This window comes from Tinamus guttatus, unplaced genomic scaffold (genome assembly GCF_059628265.1).
Source record: "Tinamus guttatus ecotype Peru unplaced genomic scaffold, ASM5962826v1 Tinamus_guttatus_pri_ptg000038l, whole genome shotgun sequence".
NCBI classification, from domain to species: domain Eukaryota; kingdom Metazoa; phylum Chordata; class Aves; order Tinamiformes; family Tinamidae; genus Tinamus; species Tinamus guttatus.
The window spans coordinates 3,510,260-3,529,439 of NW_028288572.1; the positions used below are offsets into that span (position 1 = coordinate 3,510,260).

At 38.0% G+C, this 19,180-nt stretch overlaps 1 protein-coding gene across 1 annotated transcript in view; it reads left to right on the plus strand.

The window, feature by feature from the left end:
* The window catches only part of ZFAT (zinc finger and AT-hook domain containing), a 77,543-nt gene that overhangs the window by 39,004 nt on the left and 19,359 nt on the right, over window positions 1-19,180 (plus strand). The window contains exons 8-11 of the mRNA XM_088534937.1: window positions 3,235-3,322; window positions 7,079-7,228; window positions 8,881-9,054; window positions 14,447-14,535. Coding sequence (XP_088391063.1) covers window positions 3,235-3,322; window positions 7,079-7,228; window positions 8,881-9,054; window positions 14,447-14,535 — 501 coding nt within the window. The remainder of the gene's footprint in view (window positions 1-3,234; window positions 3,323-7,078; window positions 7,229-8,880; window positions 9,055-14,446; window positions 14,536-19,180) is intronic.

Consider the following 19,180-nt stretch of genomic DNA (forward strand, 5'->3'; position numbering starts at 1 on the left):
TAAGAACATTTATGAATCTAATTCATGCCTCACCTATAGCATGTAAACTGTTCTTTCAGTCACAAAGCTAACTTTGTTTTAGAATTATTTTATCTTTAAGCTGCTTTTATTTTCCTAAATTGGCTTATAGGGAGATTAAGCAATTCTCAGGAGGTGTGAACGTGACTTTGAAACTGAAGTAGCTGGTTGGATTGTGCAGCTATTCTCTAACAAGGGTAGATCCATCTCATGATGTTTTCCTTCTGTTTATGTCCTTCAAAGGAAAACACCCTCAAGGGGATTTAAAAGGCAGGTGTCCTTTACTGGGACGCTGTGCTGTGACCTTGTCGTGCTCTGAAATACTTAGTTTGCAGTAGATCAATTCTTGAAGGCTGTTTTTGAGGGTGATGGGGCTACTCTGAAGGACTAGCACCGTGTGAGCTCTTAGAGCCGCGGCACGAACATTCTTGAGCATTCAAAACTAATGACACAAGCTGCAAAAATCTGTGACACTCACCTGGAAGAACTGCCACAGGTTTGGCTTCAGCTGGACACGCTCAGTGGGAGGACAGAGGTTGACAGATAAACTCTGAAAGCACTCTGTGCTCCTAAGTGCAATCTTCTTGTTACTACAAAGAATACCCATTTTAAAGACCCTGTACCATAGATCTTGACAGAGGTAACTTTCTAACTGCTGGAAGAAAGTGCTTTGGATTGTTTTTCAAAAAAAAAAAATATTTTGGTCGTGTGGTAAAACATGATTTTAGTGTCTGTTCTACAGCCCTCAATGCATTTACTGATAATCTTGGTCTTTTCTGTCAGGCATGGGCTTGTGGCTTCACTTTCCCAAGGAGCAATACCAAGAATTTAAAATTGTCATAAGTTATCATTTTATATAAAGTAGTGTTTGTGGAGTAGACTTTTTTCATATTTAACTTTATGAAATAACAAGGTGTCTTACTGCTTCAGGCACTTGGAGAAATACTCACTACAAAGTATGAAGAGAAAAGACTGTCAGCGCTCAGCTGCGTTTTAGAATTATACTGTATTTTTCATATAGTTTAAGCAGATTTCACAAAGCCCCTAAATGATAACTATACTTATACTTTTCTTATTCTTTTCAAACTACAAATGTGATACTTGAATTCAGCATTTAAAAGGAGCAAACAATGCTGTACAGTCTTACTAGACTTAATCTACTAATAATTATTCAGAAGTCCAAAATCATCGGATAAGATTTAGGAATTGTGGGTTATATATCTTTTGAGAGACACAGATTGATAGCTCTTTATTGGGAGTGCTCTGTCACCTCTCTTGAAGATCTCTTGCGTAAATCTAGCAGGTATTGTTTAGTCTTCCTCCTTCACCTGATATTCTCAGTGATCAAAATGATGACACTGTTGTCTCCACCTTAGCAAGATACTCTAGTCACTCTCCAAAGAAGTTAATCCTTGAGAAGCCCCCATTCCCCAGTCCCTGGTATAGCTGCTCTCATTGGAACAAATGACTTAGATGTCAGTCAGAAATTTTCTTGTGCCCATTGCCATGTTAACAGCACAAGAGCCTCATATATCATATCCCACTGTCATGAAATTTAAATTTACTGTTACTTCAACACATGTGTTCCAAAGCTATGTTTATTTTTTCATTATTCAGAACAGCTTGGTGGTTGTTGGATGCTCACTTGGCTGCCATTAGAAATCGGTGCTAGTTCATGTGCTCCTACGGTTCTGCTGATCTGAGCAAACTCTCTGCTTCGTGATTTCCCACTGTAGGTTATGAAACCCATTCACAGAAATAAGACTGTGCAACCTAGGGGTTGTAGGTCTCCTGGTTCACCATCTTCCAGTGGTTCAAATACTTCCCACCTCAAAGTTTCACCTGGTAGGTGCTTCAGTGGATGGTTTTCTGTCTCAGATGTACGTGGTACTGAATGCAAATCCCTTTATGGTATTCAAATACGTAATGTTCCAAAACCTGTTTCCCATGATAATTCTTCAATTTGTGCTTTTGCATTAAGGCATGTGTTCATTTATAGTCATATAACTACCACATATAGTCTTCTTGTCCTATTTTCCTATTCAGAGATGCTCTTTGATCTCGGGTCAGGAATTGATAGAGTCCAGGATCCATAATCTCCTATCACTTCCCAATTTCTCTTTCATAACTCAGGAGTCAATCTCTTTTTGACACAGTAATCTTCCTTCTGTGTTCTTGACAGTGTTCTCTCTTCCCAAACTAATGAGTGAAATACCTGTTTTGTAGCATCATCTTGCAGTGATCTCCTGGTGTGTTAGGTGTCACATATCTCCCACCAAGTACTATGTTACCTGGTTATCTGCCTAGTTCAAAACTATCATCTTGGACTTTTTTGCTATGTCTGTTCTTTTGATAATCCATTCACTTGTTAATCCAGCCAATGCAGAGGTGATTAGATGACCCACTCATTATTTGTTTGAGCATCTTGTCTGTTGAATCAGCTTGTGCTTCTAGAAAGAGAAAACTTTTTATGTTAGATAATGAACAGTAAGCAATAATTTGAACTGGGTAATTTTCCAGTTAATGGAGAGCTGTCCTACGTTTTTATATGAAGTTAGGTGTGTCTCTAACAACACTAAAATCACAACAGAAATTACACTAAAATTGTATTTAGAAAAAAATGCATCAAAGCTCTCTAATTTGGCTTGCGTGATGGTATTAAATCTTATTTTAATATCAGTGACACTGCTATAAGCTAGGGAAGTCTGAAAGTTTTTATTTCAAGATAGTGAACAATACTACTAGTATAGAAAATCCTGAATATTTATCAAACATTTCAAAGATCTAGTTGATCTTTTGCTCAATTTCAGACCATTAAGTTGTATTATAAATACACCTACTGGTAGAGGGCCTCAGAATAATGAGATCTGACCTTATATGTTAGGAGGGCGGATTTATGAAATGAACTGCTATCAGATAACTTTTGTTACATGACTTTTGATTCCCTAGAGAGTTAGGTGGGAGATAATGCTTATATTTGTTATTCATTTTCTCATGTGCTGTAATTTGGGGCTCTACATTAATCAGGATTAATGATGTGTTTAGATTACTTTCATATTGCTTGTTCATTTCTTTCATTATAAATGTCTTATCTTTTTTTCTTAAAAACAGAACCTTCAATTATAACTTTGTTGAGAACCATATTTTATTAAGTGCACAATGACTGTAGTGATTACACTGGTGGATTGATAACGTAATCTCTTTCTCTTCCTTAAGGACAAAAAGAGTTATTCCTGTCCTGTGTGTGAGAAGTCATTTTCTGAAGATAGACTTATAAAATCACACATCAAGACAAATCACCCTGGTAAGAAAAAAATCAGAGGAAAAAAATTCAGTCTATTGCCATAGAAGAAGAAAAGTTTAGAGTGAGAAATGTGATGTGATTATGTTCTGAAGAAAGAGAGAAGTCATATGTCTAATGTAACTGGCTTAGGTTAGGAACTGTATTAGGTTTGCAGATGTTAGAATTTAGAGTGAAAAAAATTATTGTTCCAATTGTGGAGTATATCTGATAATTATGCGAAGCCCTCTGTCGTCATCTGGCAAAGCACTTCATTTTTCCATCCAAAAGAGGACTTAGATGAATTCAAATTAAGCATTGGGAAGTCTGAAATTAAGCATTTAGGCGTCCTGTAAGAGCACATGAAACATCTCAGGAGAGCAATCAAGACTCCCATTGGCCATATATAAACTAAGAAAAATGACTTGATTGCACGTTATTTCATCTGTCAGTACTTTGGCTCGACTGTAGATTCATCTGTGTGAATCACAGAGGTCCCCAGGCTGACCTGGTGTGTGCTTGGTTAGGGTGAGGCTGGGTTTTATGCCCAGGGCCCAGTAAAATCCAGGGTCTGTTCAGCCACTTGCAGGGTCAAAGTTATTAAACCTGCAGGGCTCTTAGTGAAGCCAGCTGTGATCTAGCATGGCCAGGATTAAGCTGATCCCTAGTGGGATCCAAGCTAACCCCTGTGTCCTATTCAGACTCTGTTTATACTCTGCTTTCTACTACATTGATTTATCAGTTCAAGCACTGCATAACAGGAAGGCACTAAATCAGTTGGCTCTGCCTGAGTAAGCTGGACTTTCACTAAGCAGAATTTGGGAGCTCAGTGCCAAAGTACCCAAGTCAGTAGTGCAGGGACTGATCTAAATGTTGCTGAGCTTGAACTGTATGCAGAGCCACAAAATTGGTGTGTCCACACTGTCCTCCTAGTATCTGTATTTTGTTGGACAGACATGCCCACTGTTTCTGTGGATAATGGAAAGCTGATTGCATTGACTATGTTATAATTAGCTCCTTTTACAGTGATACTAATCACCTGACATCATTTAATATGAATCAGGCAAATACTGGTCATACTTGATCGGCCTCTGGGAAATGAAAAATTCAATTAAAATGCCTGAACTACTATATTCTTTGTCTGAAACAAAAGTATAACAGATAGAACAGTCCCTTATCCTGCTACTGCCACTAGATAGTGCTAGACTCGTATTTTATTCTTCACTTTGACCTCAGACCAGCTCCCACTTTGTCTCTTGTTCCCAAACCTCCCTGTTTGCAGGCCACTCTACAACAGTGTGGTTGGTGGAGGGCTTGTCATGCAGCCGGGGACGTGTCTCATGTAACAATTTGTGCAGTGGAAAGGCTGCTGTGCTGTACTGTAGTCAGGAGGTATGTCACCCAGCAAGCACAGAAATTGAAGCCCAAGAGCTGTGTCCGTAAAGCCTCCATGCAGCATTAGCTGGGGCCGCTGGTATATCAGCTGTACTCTACATTTCCAGGTTGCCATTGGTCTGCACTGGTCAGTTGGCTGCTGAATTATTAGTGTGTGCACTGCCTGGTGGGGTACCAGTCAACTCTGGAGCCCTGGCCGTGCTGAATACATCCATTAAAATGCTTTCAGAAAATTGAGTGGGTGTCCGAATCCTTCTGATAGTAATTTTTAGTCATCTTCTTTCTCTGAGGAAGTACAAAAAGATTGAAATATGAATGAGTGTAAAGCATTGAAGTAAATAGATGTACAAGTTATTAAATAAATTAGCTTTATCTAAAAAATAAAAGTGTATCAGTCTGCACACATTTGGGGGTTTTCACCTTGTTTTTACATCTGTATAGCATAATTTTTTGAAGCAGGAAAATGGGTTCTCTCAAATAGCGGGTTACAAAAGAAGTAGGTTTTTAAAAAATTACAGAGCCGATTATTTTATGGCCTCATTTTTAATTCATATATTGTAGGCAAATAGAACTTAACAACAAAATAGCAGATTTACTGGATATATTTCCATGATACTGAAGAAATATTGCATCTAAGATATGCCTGTGCAGTAGTTATAAAAAAAAAAAATACCTTTCATATATAGAGGAGAATTCACACAGAGCTGCTCTTCCTATGCACCCTCTATTTGTAATCAGAAGGAAATCCTTTATTCTAACAACATATTTAATTACAAACCAAATAAATCTAAAGAGTCTGGTGGTCCTGATGGTATAAACTATCAAGTACTGCAGTGGAATGAATACAGTTGTTTTGAAAATTGCAAATGGAAAAGAATATAAATGAAATGAAAAGAATGCATAATGTTTAAAGGAATTGAATTTTAAAAGGACATATCAAAAATTAATTTAAACTGAGACCATTTCATATTTATCATTAAAATGCTATTTCTGGAGCTTCTCTTGCCTTCCTTTTTTAATGTCATTCTGTGTGCCTTCTCTCTCCTCTCTTCCATTTCTGTTCATTAGGTAGAAAATACAATATTAAACTATACACTTTTCTCTTTTTTCATAGAGGTTAAATTCTGACCCCATGAAGTCAGTAGAAGAAAAATCTCCTATAGATGTTGGTAGGGTAGTATTTCAAACTATATCCAGCCTTGGATTCTTGTCCCAACTCCCAGATTTATCTACCTTTTTGTCCATAGAAAAGGATATAGTGTGACATTTAATCATACTGTTTTAGTCTGATTTAGTATGACATTTGTTAATAGTCCTGAGATATTAAAGGAATCAGCTTTCGGAGGTCCCTGTGAAACAAGTATATTAGCCTGCAGTCATGGATCAACGATCTAAGCCATGGAGAGGAGATGAGGTTTCAGACTTTTGCCTGTAATGTTTCTTTTCTTTTCACTCTGCTATCTGAAATATTAAATCAACTGGAGGAGAAAATTAAAGATAAGTGTGTGTAGCTTTAAGAAGAGATGTCCGAGGGAGCAATCTTACTGCTGTCTTCAACTACCTAATGGAAGATTAGAGAGAAGACAGAGCCAGGCTCCTCTTGGAACTGTAGGGTGAAGGGGCAAGAGACAAGGCACGTGAAGCATGGAGATCCTGCTTAGATACTAGGAAAATAATTTTTGAAGTGAAAGTGGTCAAACTCTGGAATGGACCGAGAGGGATTGTGTAATCTGCACCTTGGAATACATTCAAAACAGAATTGACTGTGAACAGGGTTGGATTTGACTTGGAAGAATGACCACGAGTTAAAAATTGACTCTGCATGGAGTAGGATTGAACAGATGACCTCCATAGGTCCCTTCCGATTCAAGTTACTGTGTATTTTGTTTTGTTTTGTTTTCTTTCATAGGTCATGATTATCAGACATCCTGATGATCATAGCTATGAAAGAAGGGAATAAAGTCTTCAGATCCTTAACATCTCTGGAAATCTTGCATGAAACCTCGAATAAAATCTTATAAAACTATTGAAGAAAATGATTGCTCTACTAGTTTATTGAGAAAGTTTACAGGCAGAAAGTGATCTCCAAACCAATGGCACACCCAAGACTTAATTTCCCCCACCTGTCCTCTAGCAGATAGGGACACTGAGTATCCAGATCAGTAGGGAAGGGAAGAAACATCCAGAAAGACCTAAAGCAAAAGATCCTAAAATAATAGTGCTGTGCTGTTTTTTTTCAGAGAAGGTATGAGTAGCAGGAGCAGAAGTAAATCTTTTTAAAAAGTAGAAATGAATCAGAACCTAGCTCTTCTATATTAGTTGTATAACCTAGAAGAAACTCCTTTATGTGTTTGTGTTTTTTATTACATTTTGCTTTTTCCTCAGAGGTTTCAATGAGTACTATTTCTGAGATTCTTGGCAGAAGAGTTCAGCTGAAAGGACTGATTGGAAAACGAGCTGTGAAATGTCCTTACTGCGATCTTTATTTTATGAAGAATGGATCAGACCTGCAACGACACATTTGGGCTCATGAAGGTAAAGCAATGGTGTTAACCATTGATTCAGTCTCACATGCCTCACAAGCTCTGTTGACATGAAAAGGAATTCAAATTTATTGCTCTACCTGAATCAAAAAATGAAAATTGAGTTGATTAGAAATAAATGCATTAGCTTAAAAGGATTCTAAATCATATATGGAACTGCATCTTCATAGCATGAGTAAACAGTTTAAGAGTTAAGTAGAAATCAATTAGCTTCTGATTCCTTTTTTTTTCCTCAAAAGAAGTCATTAGCATCCTGAAAGTACTACATAATAATTTCAGTAACAAATGAATTAGTTACATACTGAATTACTTAAAACCAGCAACTTGCTGAAATTCCTTATAAATTACTTCTTTCATAAAGTATGTGGTATTAAAATCTACTAATAAATCAATTGAAATCCAGTTATGTATGTATTTTAATTAGCTCACACTAAGCATGGTGGATAGGTAAGATGAAAAGCCCTGAAGACAATGTTCTCATGTATTTGACTTTCTAGAGATAAATTTGGGAAATTTAGCAACATACAGGTTTAAAATCTCTCAGACTGAAAATGATGCCCAATAAAATTTTATGTCTACCCAGCTTGTCTCTTTTTACAACAGGCAGAAGACAGCTGTTATGGTCTTTAGTCAGTTAATAATCTATGGGTCAGATCTACTCTGGCCTTTGAGCACAATTCTAGATCCCTTATCCATTTTCTGAATAAGCGGGATAATGGTCCTTGGTACTCCCAAACTTATAAGAGTGTTTGTGCTCATGCAGATACCTCAGACATTTATACTGTTACTGTAGATTTCTTCCAAAACCTTAACTAAGAGCTTATCTGCCTTTATATTCTAATAGCTGCCTTCACCAGTAGTCTTTAATGCATTAGGAGCTTTGGTAATGCTGAATTGTAGCCTTAGAAGAATTGATTTTATAGATGCGGTTTGTTTCTGCTGCCGTGGAAGCTTAATACCCACCTAAGCTAACTATCAGGAGAGAGCAAGATGAATCAAAGCTTTTCTTTGCATGTTTAGTTTTGTTCTTATAGACCTCCTGCTAGATCAGATATTTTCCGTCTCTTTTACATGTTTTGACTGATTTGAAAGAAATGAAATATAAGTACTCATGCTTTATCAAAACATAAATGTGTACTGCTGAGGGGTCCATTAGCAAAATTGATGCTAATTAACACTAGCCTACAGCTTTGTACATTTAACTTGGGCTTATGAATTAAATGAATCACAAACCAGTCATCTTAAAATAGGTTTCCCTTCTTTATTGCAGTAAAAGTGTAAGAGCAGGTTTGTGTATCAGTTACACTATTTATGCAGCCTATTTTTAAGTCAATAAAGGACATACCAAGACCAAAATATGAAAATTTGCTTGGTTAAACTCAGTACTTACATTCAGTGGAGAAGTATTATAGTTCCAAAAGCAGGGACCCAATTTTCTTAGTAAGTTAAATGAAGATGTCAAGAGTTCAATGTCATTTACTTAGAAGGTATAGATGAAGTTTCTTAAATGTAAATATTCAAATTGAAAATTTTGACCTTGTTGCTTGTGTTGCTCACACAATGTTAAATCACAAATCAATATCCACCCCACCATCAAAATGTATAGTTTGTTCATTTTATATACGTTTTTGTTGTTGTTTTTAGGTGTCAAGCCCTTTAAATGTTCTCTCTGCGAGTATGCCACTCGCAGCAAGAGTAACTTGAAAGCCCATATGAATCGTCACAGCACTGAGAAAACACACCTTTGTGATATGTGTGGGAAAAAGTTCAAATCAAAAGGCACGTTGAAGAGCCATAAACTCCTTCATACTGCTGATGGTAAGGGCGTGTTTTTTAAATTTGAAATTGCACTAAAGCAATAAGTATTGTGAATATAGTGGAATGTAATGAGCAACTTTTGAACACTGAGACTACTTATAAATTTTGCTTAGTCACAAAAGCCACTTGTAACTGCAAACTTCAGAATTAGTTTTTGTGGAAGACAGACAGCTAACTCTCTCTGGAATACTTGATTTTTCTGAAATTTTGGGTTGGCTTTATACCCCTATGTATTCTTACAGAGAACAGATGATCTTTGTGGGAATTTGAAAAACAGATCAGTTCTTTGATCAGTCTTTTAATACTTTTTACTGTGAGAATATTTTCAGAGTTGTCCAACTGAGGCGAGATGACTGAGGCCCATCATTGGCAAGGCCAAATGTGTATCCTCAATAGATATATCTGCATCATGCACATAGACACACAGTATATAAAAAACATTCACATAAACAATTGTACACATGCAACCAACCACACGAATTAGCACAGGCAGAAAGCACAGCACACGCACAACAGACAGTACAATATCTGATTCCGTTGCCCTTCTGACTCACCAGGATGACAGGTCATTAGTAGAAAGTATATAGAGATACGCAGCATGGATCCCTCCAGTAGTTGGCAGTAGGCCCTGTCTATCCAGTAACTGGATCCCTTCATCCCTATTTCCCCTCTCTTTTCCCATCCCTATTCGTCTCTAAACTACTTTGATCCCCTCTGTTTTCCTGCCTTTAGCTTTCCCCTAAGCACCTCGTGATTGGTTTCTCCTTCCTCATTCTAGAATGGCTTTGAGGTCCTTTTAATATGTTAACCCCTTTCTAAACTTTGCTCTTTCTTCACTGCTCTGCAGTTCCGTGCTATTTCTGAATTAGCTATATGTGGTGCCTTTTACATACATTGGATTCTGTTTCTTCATCCTCTTTGTTACCTCTAGAACCAGTTTTGCCCAGTTTCAGATCAGCATTTCTTTAACTGGCCCTGTGTGTGTTGTTTATAGCCATGGAGTCTCCAGGGCCAATTTGTGCACCATCTTTTATCATCCTAAGCCTGTACTCCACTGCAGCACATCTTCTTGAAGCGTCTTCTTGATCATCCTGAGAAGATCAGGCTTCTCAAGGCCCCTGCTCTCACACCAGGTCTTTTCTTTCCAATAATGTTGGATTGTACCTTCAGAGAAACACAAAGGTAAAGCACAGAATCACACAGAATGGTTAAGGTTGGAAGAGAGCTCTAGAGATCATCTAGCCCAACCCCCCTGCTCCAGCAGGGACACCTAGAGCACGTGGCACAGGACTGCATCCAAGTGGGTTTGGAAGATCTCCAGAGAAGGAGACTCCACAACCTCTCTGGGCAGCCTGTTCCAGTGCTCTGTCACCCTCACAAGAAAGAACCCATGGCCACCTGGTCCCTAGGGAAATGCCTGTTACTGCTGAAGCTAAGAGGAACAACTCTGCAGGTGGGTCAGGAGAAGCTGAGACAAAGGCAGCCTGCGAAGCCTTGGTCCTAGGATCTGCAGGCTCTGTACACAGCTGGTTATCATGGAGTTTGGTCTTTGATCCCATAACCTGAGCACTCATCTTCTGTCATTGCATCTGCCTGAACTCAATGATTGTGGTATATCCTTGGTGAGGACAGGACATGTAAAATTGGAGAGAAAAAAAAAAGTATTTTGTTTCCAAATTTCCAAATTCAGGTACAGCCATACTCTTATTCCTCTCTGATTGTCAAATCCCCTCAGAGTTTCATTTCAAAACCTTTTATTTTTGATTTCCACAAATTGGCAGATCCAAATAATGCAATTTGGCAATTAAAGACTTGTTCTCCCCTCTCCCCTCTCCCCTCTCCCCTCTCCCCTCTCCCCTCTCCCCTCTCCCCTCTCCCCTCTCCCCTCTCCCCTCTCCCCTCTCCCCTCTCCCCTCTCCCCTCTCCCCTCTCCCCTCTCCCCTCTCCCCTCTCCCCTCTCCCCTCTCCCCTCTCCCCTCTCCCCTCTCCCCTCTCCCCTCTCCCCTCTCCCCTCTCCCCTCTCCCCTCTCCCCTCTCCCCTCTCCCCTCTCCCCTCTCCCCTCTCCCTTCCTTTCTTTCCCATGAGTGAATGCTATTTCTTGAACAAAACAGGTATACCTGTAAGTAGTTTTTGTAGTTCATCTAAGGCTGCTTTTAAAATTTAGCATTCTTAAGAATAGCAGGGTGATGCTGCAGGAGTTTGTCTAGATCAGCAGTGGGAATTGATTTTTAAATGTTCTTTGCAGTTAAGAAGCTGTAGTCTTTTAACATTTACAGGGTTGAAGTCTTGACTCTAAAGTCAGGGTTATTACCAGAAGCCTTTTCTATCCGGTTTCATATTGTCATTGTCATCTGTGATATGTGAAGTGACTGACGCTTCCTCATTAATGCACCTATTTTTTGATTGATATAAATAAATCTAAGACTTACATTCTCTTGTCTTGCCCTTGGCACTTTCAAACACGTTCCAGGAAATATTCCGCTCCTTTAGAAAATGTGTTTGGCCATTGGCTTCCCTAGGAACAGGATGTCACCATGTGTGGACTCTTCAGACATTTTCCTAAGTCTACCTCAGTAGACTCTTCATATATTTCAAACACTTGCAGAAAATAAAATCACATTTGTCACCAGGAACGTCCTGTATGATTTGTCAGGGGTCTTTCTGCCTTTTGAATGCTTGTGATGGTTCCTCTTTGCCCAGCATCTATGTCTGTAGTGATATCACTTCAGAAGTTCTTGCTAGTGTGCATGTGATATTCTTCAGTAATTTCACAAATAATAATTAATTTAAAAGATACTTCAGCTCTTTCTGAGTCTTGTCTTCCTGACAAGCTAGGCAATTTTTGTTCAAATATCAGCCCTGCAAGGTCAGTTTAACCAGTGGAATATAAAGTAGTTTTCCATCTACTTTATTCCTCTCAATAGTGACATGACAGAAAACAATTCAGTTGTCTAGTCTCATTACTGTTTGTGATTAAAAATAAACCAGAAAAATTGGTTTGTCTTTTTTAATTGGATGCCAAATAAATTGTCTCAAGATCTTCCTTAGCTATGTTCAGGGATCCTTTCATGCTCAATATAAAATGCCTGCAACTTTTTTGATCAAGATTCAGAATCTAAAGAAAATGGATTAGTTTCAAGACAACACAGCGTATGCTGTATATGACCCCTTCTTCCTTCTTTTCAGTTTTTCTGTTTCCTAAACACTTTTTTTTTTTTTAACCAGTTTGAACAAATACAGTCTGACAGCCATAAACATTTGTGCAGAGTTGTGGTAATTCTGTATTTTATACACATCTTATAATTTGGTGGGAGTTAGCAAGAACGATGGTACTACCGAAGAGGAAATAGGAAGAAAAGAGAAAGTAAACCCCGAAAGTAAAAGGAAAGAAAATGCCTTATTTAAAATTCTAAGGGAAAAAGAAAGAAAGAAGGAAAGAGGAAATGTTTGGAGGAGAAATAAGAGAAACATACAGGGTCGGAATGTATTTATGAGTTTTACTCTTTGTAAAGCAAAATGAGCAACAGATGTTTTTTGAAATGCCAGAGAGAATCCAGAAAATTCCCCAATAAATACATCATGACAAAATCTGACTGTCTTCCTTCACTTTAAGAAGGACTCAGACTAATGATTTCAGAGTCAAAAGCAGAGTGTTATGATTACAAAATCTAATCTCTTGCAGAATACAGGGCATAACTTAATCTAATAATTGTGCATTGAATTTTTGTTGGGCTATAGAATGGCTTGAACAGGCTTGATTTAAAGACTTCAGTTGGCATCCAATCCTTTTGATTTCCAAGTAAATCTTCCTTGTCATTAATCATGTTTTATGTTAAAAATGTTGACTTTAATTCTAAATGGAATGTTCTGAACTTCATCTTTCATTAGGTGAAATTTTAGACGAAATTGCAGCTCCTCCTTTTGTGTTGTGCTCTTGCTCTTTCAGGCACGACCTGCAGCATTCAGGTTTGACCAGGAGCCTCATAAACACATAAAGAGGCTTCAAGTATACAACAATTGCAAATGAAATTGTTGTCTTGTTTGTAGAACTTTAAAAAGTGTTTTTTCTTTGGAGTGCACTCCTTGGCTGCAGAGTAATGCTTTTCTTATACTTTTAAGATCAGTTTTGCATTCTCACTCTCTTTATTATGTTATACTGTATGGAAAAGTTATGACTCAGGCTTTCACCCTGCAAAGTGCTTGATAAGTATGGGCTGTTTCCAATCTTTCAGTGACTTCTTAATATCTAAAGACACAATATTAATGCAAGCACATGTCCACAGACTTTACCCCGCATCCTGTCCAGTGTATCATTTTTGCATTTCGTCATTCAAAGGGATAAAAGTCGCAGTCAGTTTAACTCCCCACATTTTGAGAAAAATACAAATTGACATCCTCTGAGAACAGGCGAGATGATAGATCCTGACCATTATCCTTTCTCTTCTGTAGCAGCCAACTTGCAAGTCAGTGTATGTGAGGTATAAACCAGTCACAGTATAGGCTGTCTTTTGCTTTGGGGGACTGTCAGGGGACATTTCAGGTTATTCCAGAGATTTGGATTGAGAAAGAACAAAAATTTAAATGAACAAGCCAAACACTTGTCATTCAGTTTGATGTTGAGGGAACAAAGTGTGTCCATAGTTTTCAAAACTATGTTAGCAGAAATAAAATATTGGAACGCAAGGCCTCTGTATTATTTGCTGTGCAAATTTTATTTCGTTTTATGACAAAGTTTATTTCTCTGTGTATTCAAGATTAAGACTTTGGAGAGGGGGGTTGGACTAGATGATCTCTAGAGGTCTCTTCCAGCCTCAACCATTCTGTGATTCTGTGTGAAATCTCTTTGAGAGAAATTGGAGTTCTTATCAGAAGAGTAATGCTAGATGTATAAGCAAATATTGTTGTAAGAATAGTACGGTATACCCAATCAGAAATAAATCAATTTAAAGGAGAGCTAATGATATTTGAAGCATAACAATTAAGTGCTTGTGACAGAAGTAGCTCAAACACGTGACGTGACTTAACATCTGTTTTTTAAGGATTTAGGAAAGTGCTTTACGAATAGTAAAATAACTCCATCTGCAACTATAAATCATTGATTTCCTTCTTCCATTTAGGCTATACTGTTATAATCCTTTTTCTCCTTCCCTAAGTGATTATTCCAAGAGTATCTCTGCTAATTAATGCTAAAGGTGACACTTGAAACCCTTTTTCTTCTTTACTCCCTTTCGCTCTATTTTATCAGAATTTTGCAAAGCAGGTGCCCACCTCACAGTTCAGTTGTTGATTGTTCATTCTTACCCTTTTGGAAATCTTCTTTATGGAGAAATATCATAAGTAATTTTCTGAACTTAAATAGAAAAAAATACATATTTTTTATTCTCCTTTCAGGAAAGCAATTTAAATGTACAGTATGTGATTATACAGCTGCACAAAAACCACAGCTCCTACGTCATATGGAACAACATGTCTCTTTCAAGGTAAGAGAGCAAATAAATCATGACTAATGATATCTTCTTTAGAAATACATGGAGCTTTAGATAACAGCTTTAAAACTTGCAAATTTTCCTTTGTGGAGGCGATTATGGGATCTTAATATTTTATTTTTTAAGGAATTTTGAGTTTACATTCAGAGCTTTAGATAGTATACCATGGAACAGCCATATACTAGAATTATTTTGTTCATGGGCTATTAGTAGTTAGTATCTTTACTTGCCTAAAAAGTACAAATATTTTGCAATATAAAATAAATACTTGTGTTTTGTCTGACTGCCAGTCCTTGAGAGAACTAACCTATTAAGTATTTCAAAGTGTCTTAGTGCAGTAACAAATTGAATCTCATAACGTCACTGTTGATTTTCTGCTTTAATTTTCTATGAGACTTTGCTAGTCCAATGTACTATAGATGAATTCATTTATACTTGAAGAAAATTGGAGAGAGTTAATTCTAAAACACTCCAATTATCTAAAGCTTGTCTTGTGAAGGATTTTGAAGTTTGTTATTCTTTTTGATTAGATATAGTCTTTATATTACTTGTTGCAGCATGACAGTTCTTGATGTAATGAATTATGAATTTTATATTCAGGAAATATAAATTATACTAGTTTCCATTCCAGAAGAATTCAGTATTTTGTATGTATAGAAAATGTTACATTTTATCTTGTCAATTTTTTTCCTAATTTTATAACTTTCCATTAGAGTCATATCTTTTCACAGATTTTTTTTTTTTTTTTTTGGTAAATGGAAATAAACTATTTTTATCTTGTCACAGTAATAGGACAAGAGAACTTTTAATGCAGTCCTTGAAACAGAGCTGGGTTTGACCCGAGGATAGGTTGGTTTGTTGTTATTGGTTTTGTTTGTTTGCCTTTAGAATTGTTGACCCAGCACTTCAGTCTTCTGTATCAGCCTGTATAGCAGTTCAATGCATTATTAAGAGACCTGTCAAACACTGAAATAGGTCAGTTAGGAGTCAGAGGGATTCAAACCCAATTTGTTAGTTGTACATTGCCTCCTATGTAGCACTTGTGTAGAGTTTGAAGGAGAAACAAAAGAAGCAGAAAATAAGACAGATGATGCTTGGAAAGATGGGCAGATAGAGAGAGATGTGTGAAGTAGCAGAATAGATGTGGACAACCAGAGATGAACTGAATTAAGGGTTATGAAGTAACCTTCATAGTACAAGAGGCTGAAAGGCAGTGGAGACTAAGTAGTTCAAGAGAGATTTAGAAGAAGCTGAATATGACAAAGGAAGGGTAAATTAAAATAAAACTACTGCATTGATATAAAATGATTTAAACGTTTTTTAAAAATTAACTTGTGTTATTATGTGCTTACTATAATAGTGCTTGTCAGGTGTTTGAACTGCTGTTTTTATGCCTTCAATAGCTTTTTGACCAGCGTAAGCAATGTATATTTATGTTGAACCTTTCTTTGCTTTTTCTGTATCTTCAGTGTCAAGTGTATTTTTAAAGCCTCTTTTGAAAAGAGCATTTCTAATTGACATAACCTTATCCTTTTTATGTATTTTCAAGAACATCAGGATTGACATTTCAAATAAAGGAGTTCTTCTCAGATATATCTATCATTCATTCATTTGTTCATCTCTCCCTACTTAGAATCTTTGTACTTGCTCGCAGAACAGCATGACAGTCAGTGATGTGTGCATGTTCTTTTTAACTAGTAGCAAATTGTAGTGCTGAGTCTTTTTGACTCATTTATTGCAATATCAGTACTGGGCAATTTTATGATTGTAAGATACGTTTGGATAATTCGCGCTATCAGGGATATTCTCATTAAAAAATTTAACATTTTTTTTCCCTGAATATTATATTTGTATTATTACGACAGACAGCTTTAAAAATTTCTGTAACTGAAGTATCCAAGGGCCAAGGTGTTATTCTGTCCTTTCAAGAGGCCACAGTGATGTCACAAGCAAATCCAGCAGCATTGACCTGACACTGACCAATGACATAAAGAAGCAGTAGTGACATCATCAACACAGCCAGACTCATTGCCCTGACACTGGCCAATGAGACGCAGAGGCAACAGTGATGTCACAATCCCAGCCAACCAACTAGGCCTTGCGCTAGCCAACATTACAGAGGGAACAGTGATGTCACAATCACAGCCAGACGCATTGCCCTGACACTGGCCAATGAGACGCAGAGGCAACAGTGACGTCACAAGCACAGCCAGATGCGTTGCCTCTGACACTGGCCAATGAGGCACAGAGGCAAAAGTGAGGTCACCGTCATAGCCAGAAGCGTTGCCCTGACACTGGCCAATCACATAAAGAGGCAGTAGTGACGTCACAAGCATAGCCAGATGCGTTGCCTTGACACCGGCTGATGACATAAAGAGGCAATAGTGATGCAAAAAAAAAAAAGAAAAAGAAAAAAAATGGCCTCAGTGATCTTGGGGGTCTTTTCCAACCATGATGATTCTTGATTCTGTGGCATTTTCTAGTTGCCGTCCGTATGCTCCTCTTTCAGGGACACCACCAGCTCCACAGCAGTATGATCCAAGCGTCTACCAGCATCCACTTGCTTGTAGTCTGTTTCTCCTGTTGTTCTTGTGAATCTTTTTAGTGCACATGTGGAGGAAAAAAAAAAAAAAAAAAAAAAGCTTTTTAAAGATCAGGAAAAAAAATGATTGCAAAATTCAAAGAGCTGGAGTTGCTTTTGATATTATATTTTTAACTTCTACATGAGTGTACTAGACTTTATACTGACGTGGATCTATAAGCCATCAGCGTTTACTTATTAGACAGTCCTGACCTTGTTACCATCTCTCACATGCCGAAATTTGTGTTTATAGGTTCGCTCATATAAGTTACTCTGATGCCAGGCTGGCGCTATGTCCTGAGGAATGAGGGGACACTGGCATATAGAGAGCATGGGACAGCTCTGCTGTTTGTACTCACTCAGCTCCAGACGAGTTTTCTCTGTGGGCAGCAGTAAAGCTGCTGCTTTGCCACTGTCATACAGTTTGCTCAAGATAATCAACAGGGAGAGTGGTGGAGTCGTCTCCTTTGGAGACCTTCAAAACCTGCCTGGATGCCACCCTGTGCCGTGTGCTCTGGGTGTCCCTGCTGGAGCAGGGGCGTTGGAGTAGATGTCTCTAGAGGTCCCTTCCAACCTCAGCCATTCTGTGATGTAAGGAAAACAGCCTGTCAACAGGATTTCTGATTTTGCAGATACAGAGGAAACTGCAGGAGTCATGGGCGTATTCCTCTTATTTTTTTTTTCTGTGCATTATCACAATGCCCAGTCATTCTGTTTGCATGGAGCCATTACCTGTATAAAGCCTGATTCAAAAAGAAGTGATATATGTGTCCCTCTCCAATGCTATCTGATGGCAGACAGCATATACTACACACAAATATGATGAGAGTGATACAGGAACATAACCCTGTGTCCAAAAGAATTCTGCATTGTTTTCTTCAAAAAGACAGATTCAACCAGAGAAGAGTATTTCTTTTTGAATGATATAATAACTGAATGTTAGGGCATTCACTGAACAGTAAGGTTATGGAAACTTGAACACTATTTGCCTGCCTTATTTTTGCTGCTTGGAGCCTGAAAGAAGGTCGTGAGAAATAGCTTGAGGGATTTGAGGTTCTGGGCAGTGGACCCTGACTGGGGACATTTCCCTGCTTTAAGTGTGACTGATTGAGAAACGCTCCTTGACCAACTGTGTTCCTTGACCAGATGGGTCTCATTGCAGTTGGGGTCGCATCTTGCATCCCATTCTGAAGTACTTGGCTTCTTCTCCAGATTTTCCATCAATGTCTGAATTTCATGTGAGGACCCTAATGTTTCTGTCTAGCTTTGTACATACCTGTTACATATCTCAGTCAAAGAGTATTCTCAAAGCGAAAGGGAAGCATTTGGGAGTAGGTTGAAAACAGAAGGGAAAGAAAGGGATCAACCCTGTCAGGTGGAAGTGCCTATTAAATTAGATTGGCTGTACTGTCATATTGTACCCTCACTTATTTTAACTCCTCCTTTTAAGGCCAAAGTTGCTTACCGTGTAGCAGTTGAGAACCAGATAATTTACTTGTAAATGTATTGTAGTAAAAAGCCTTTTGCATAGTCAGACCTGCAGTCATCAATCATGAAAATACACAGCTCACACAACTGTGAAAAGGAGGTAGTGATTTTCTTAACTTAAAAATACTTGGTGTCTTGCACATAATAAAAAGTACCAACTTTTGGGTAAGATTTAGATATAACTTCCTTTTATACAGCATTTTGGAAGGTCTCCTTAGAAGCTGTGTAAACCAGGAATGAGCCTGTGTAGGGGGACATTGTACAGGGGGGTGCCTCTGACCGTCCTTAACCTGGACTGAAAAGGCTGACATGCAGAATCACTGAATTTCGGTAAACAACTTTTAAGGAAGTGTCTCCTGTACTTGAGGAAGTTCCTAGGACTGAGATGCTGTTTTTAAATCTTGCAGTTAGACGCTTGGATACGGCTTAGCAACCTATGATATGTTAGCACATTAATGCTTGTAACCAATTACTGATGCTCTGCCGAGATGTTGCTATGCTAATTGCTATATATTGTGATACGTAACGCGGAATAAACGAAGTCAGTTCCAGCTTCTATGAAGTTGCTGT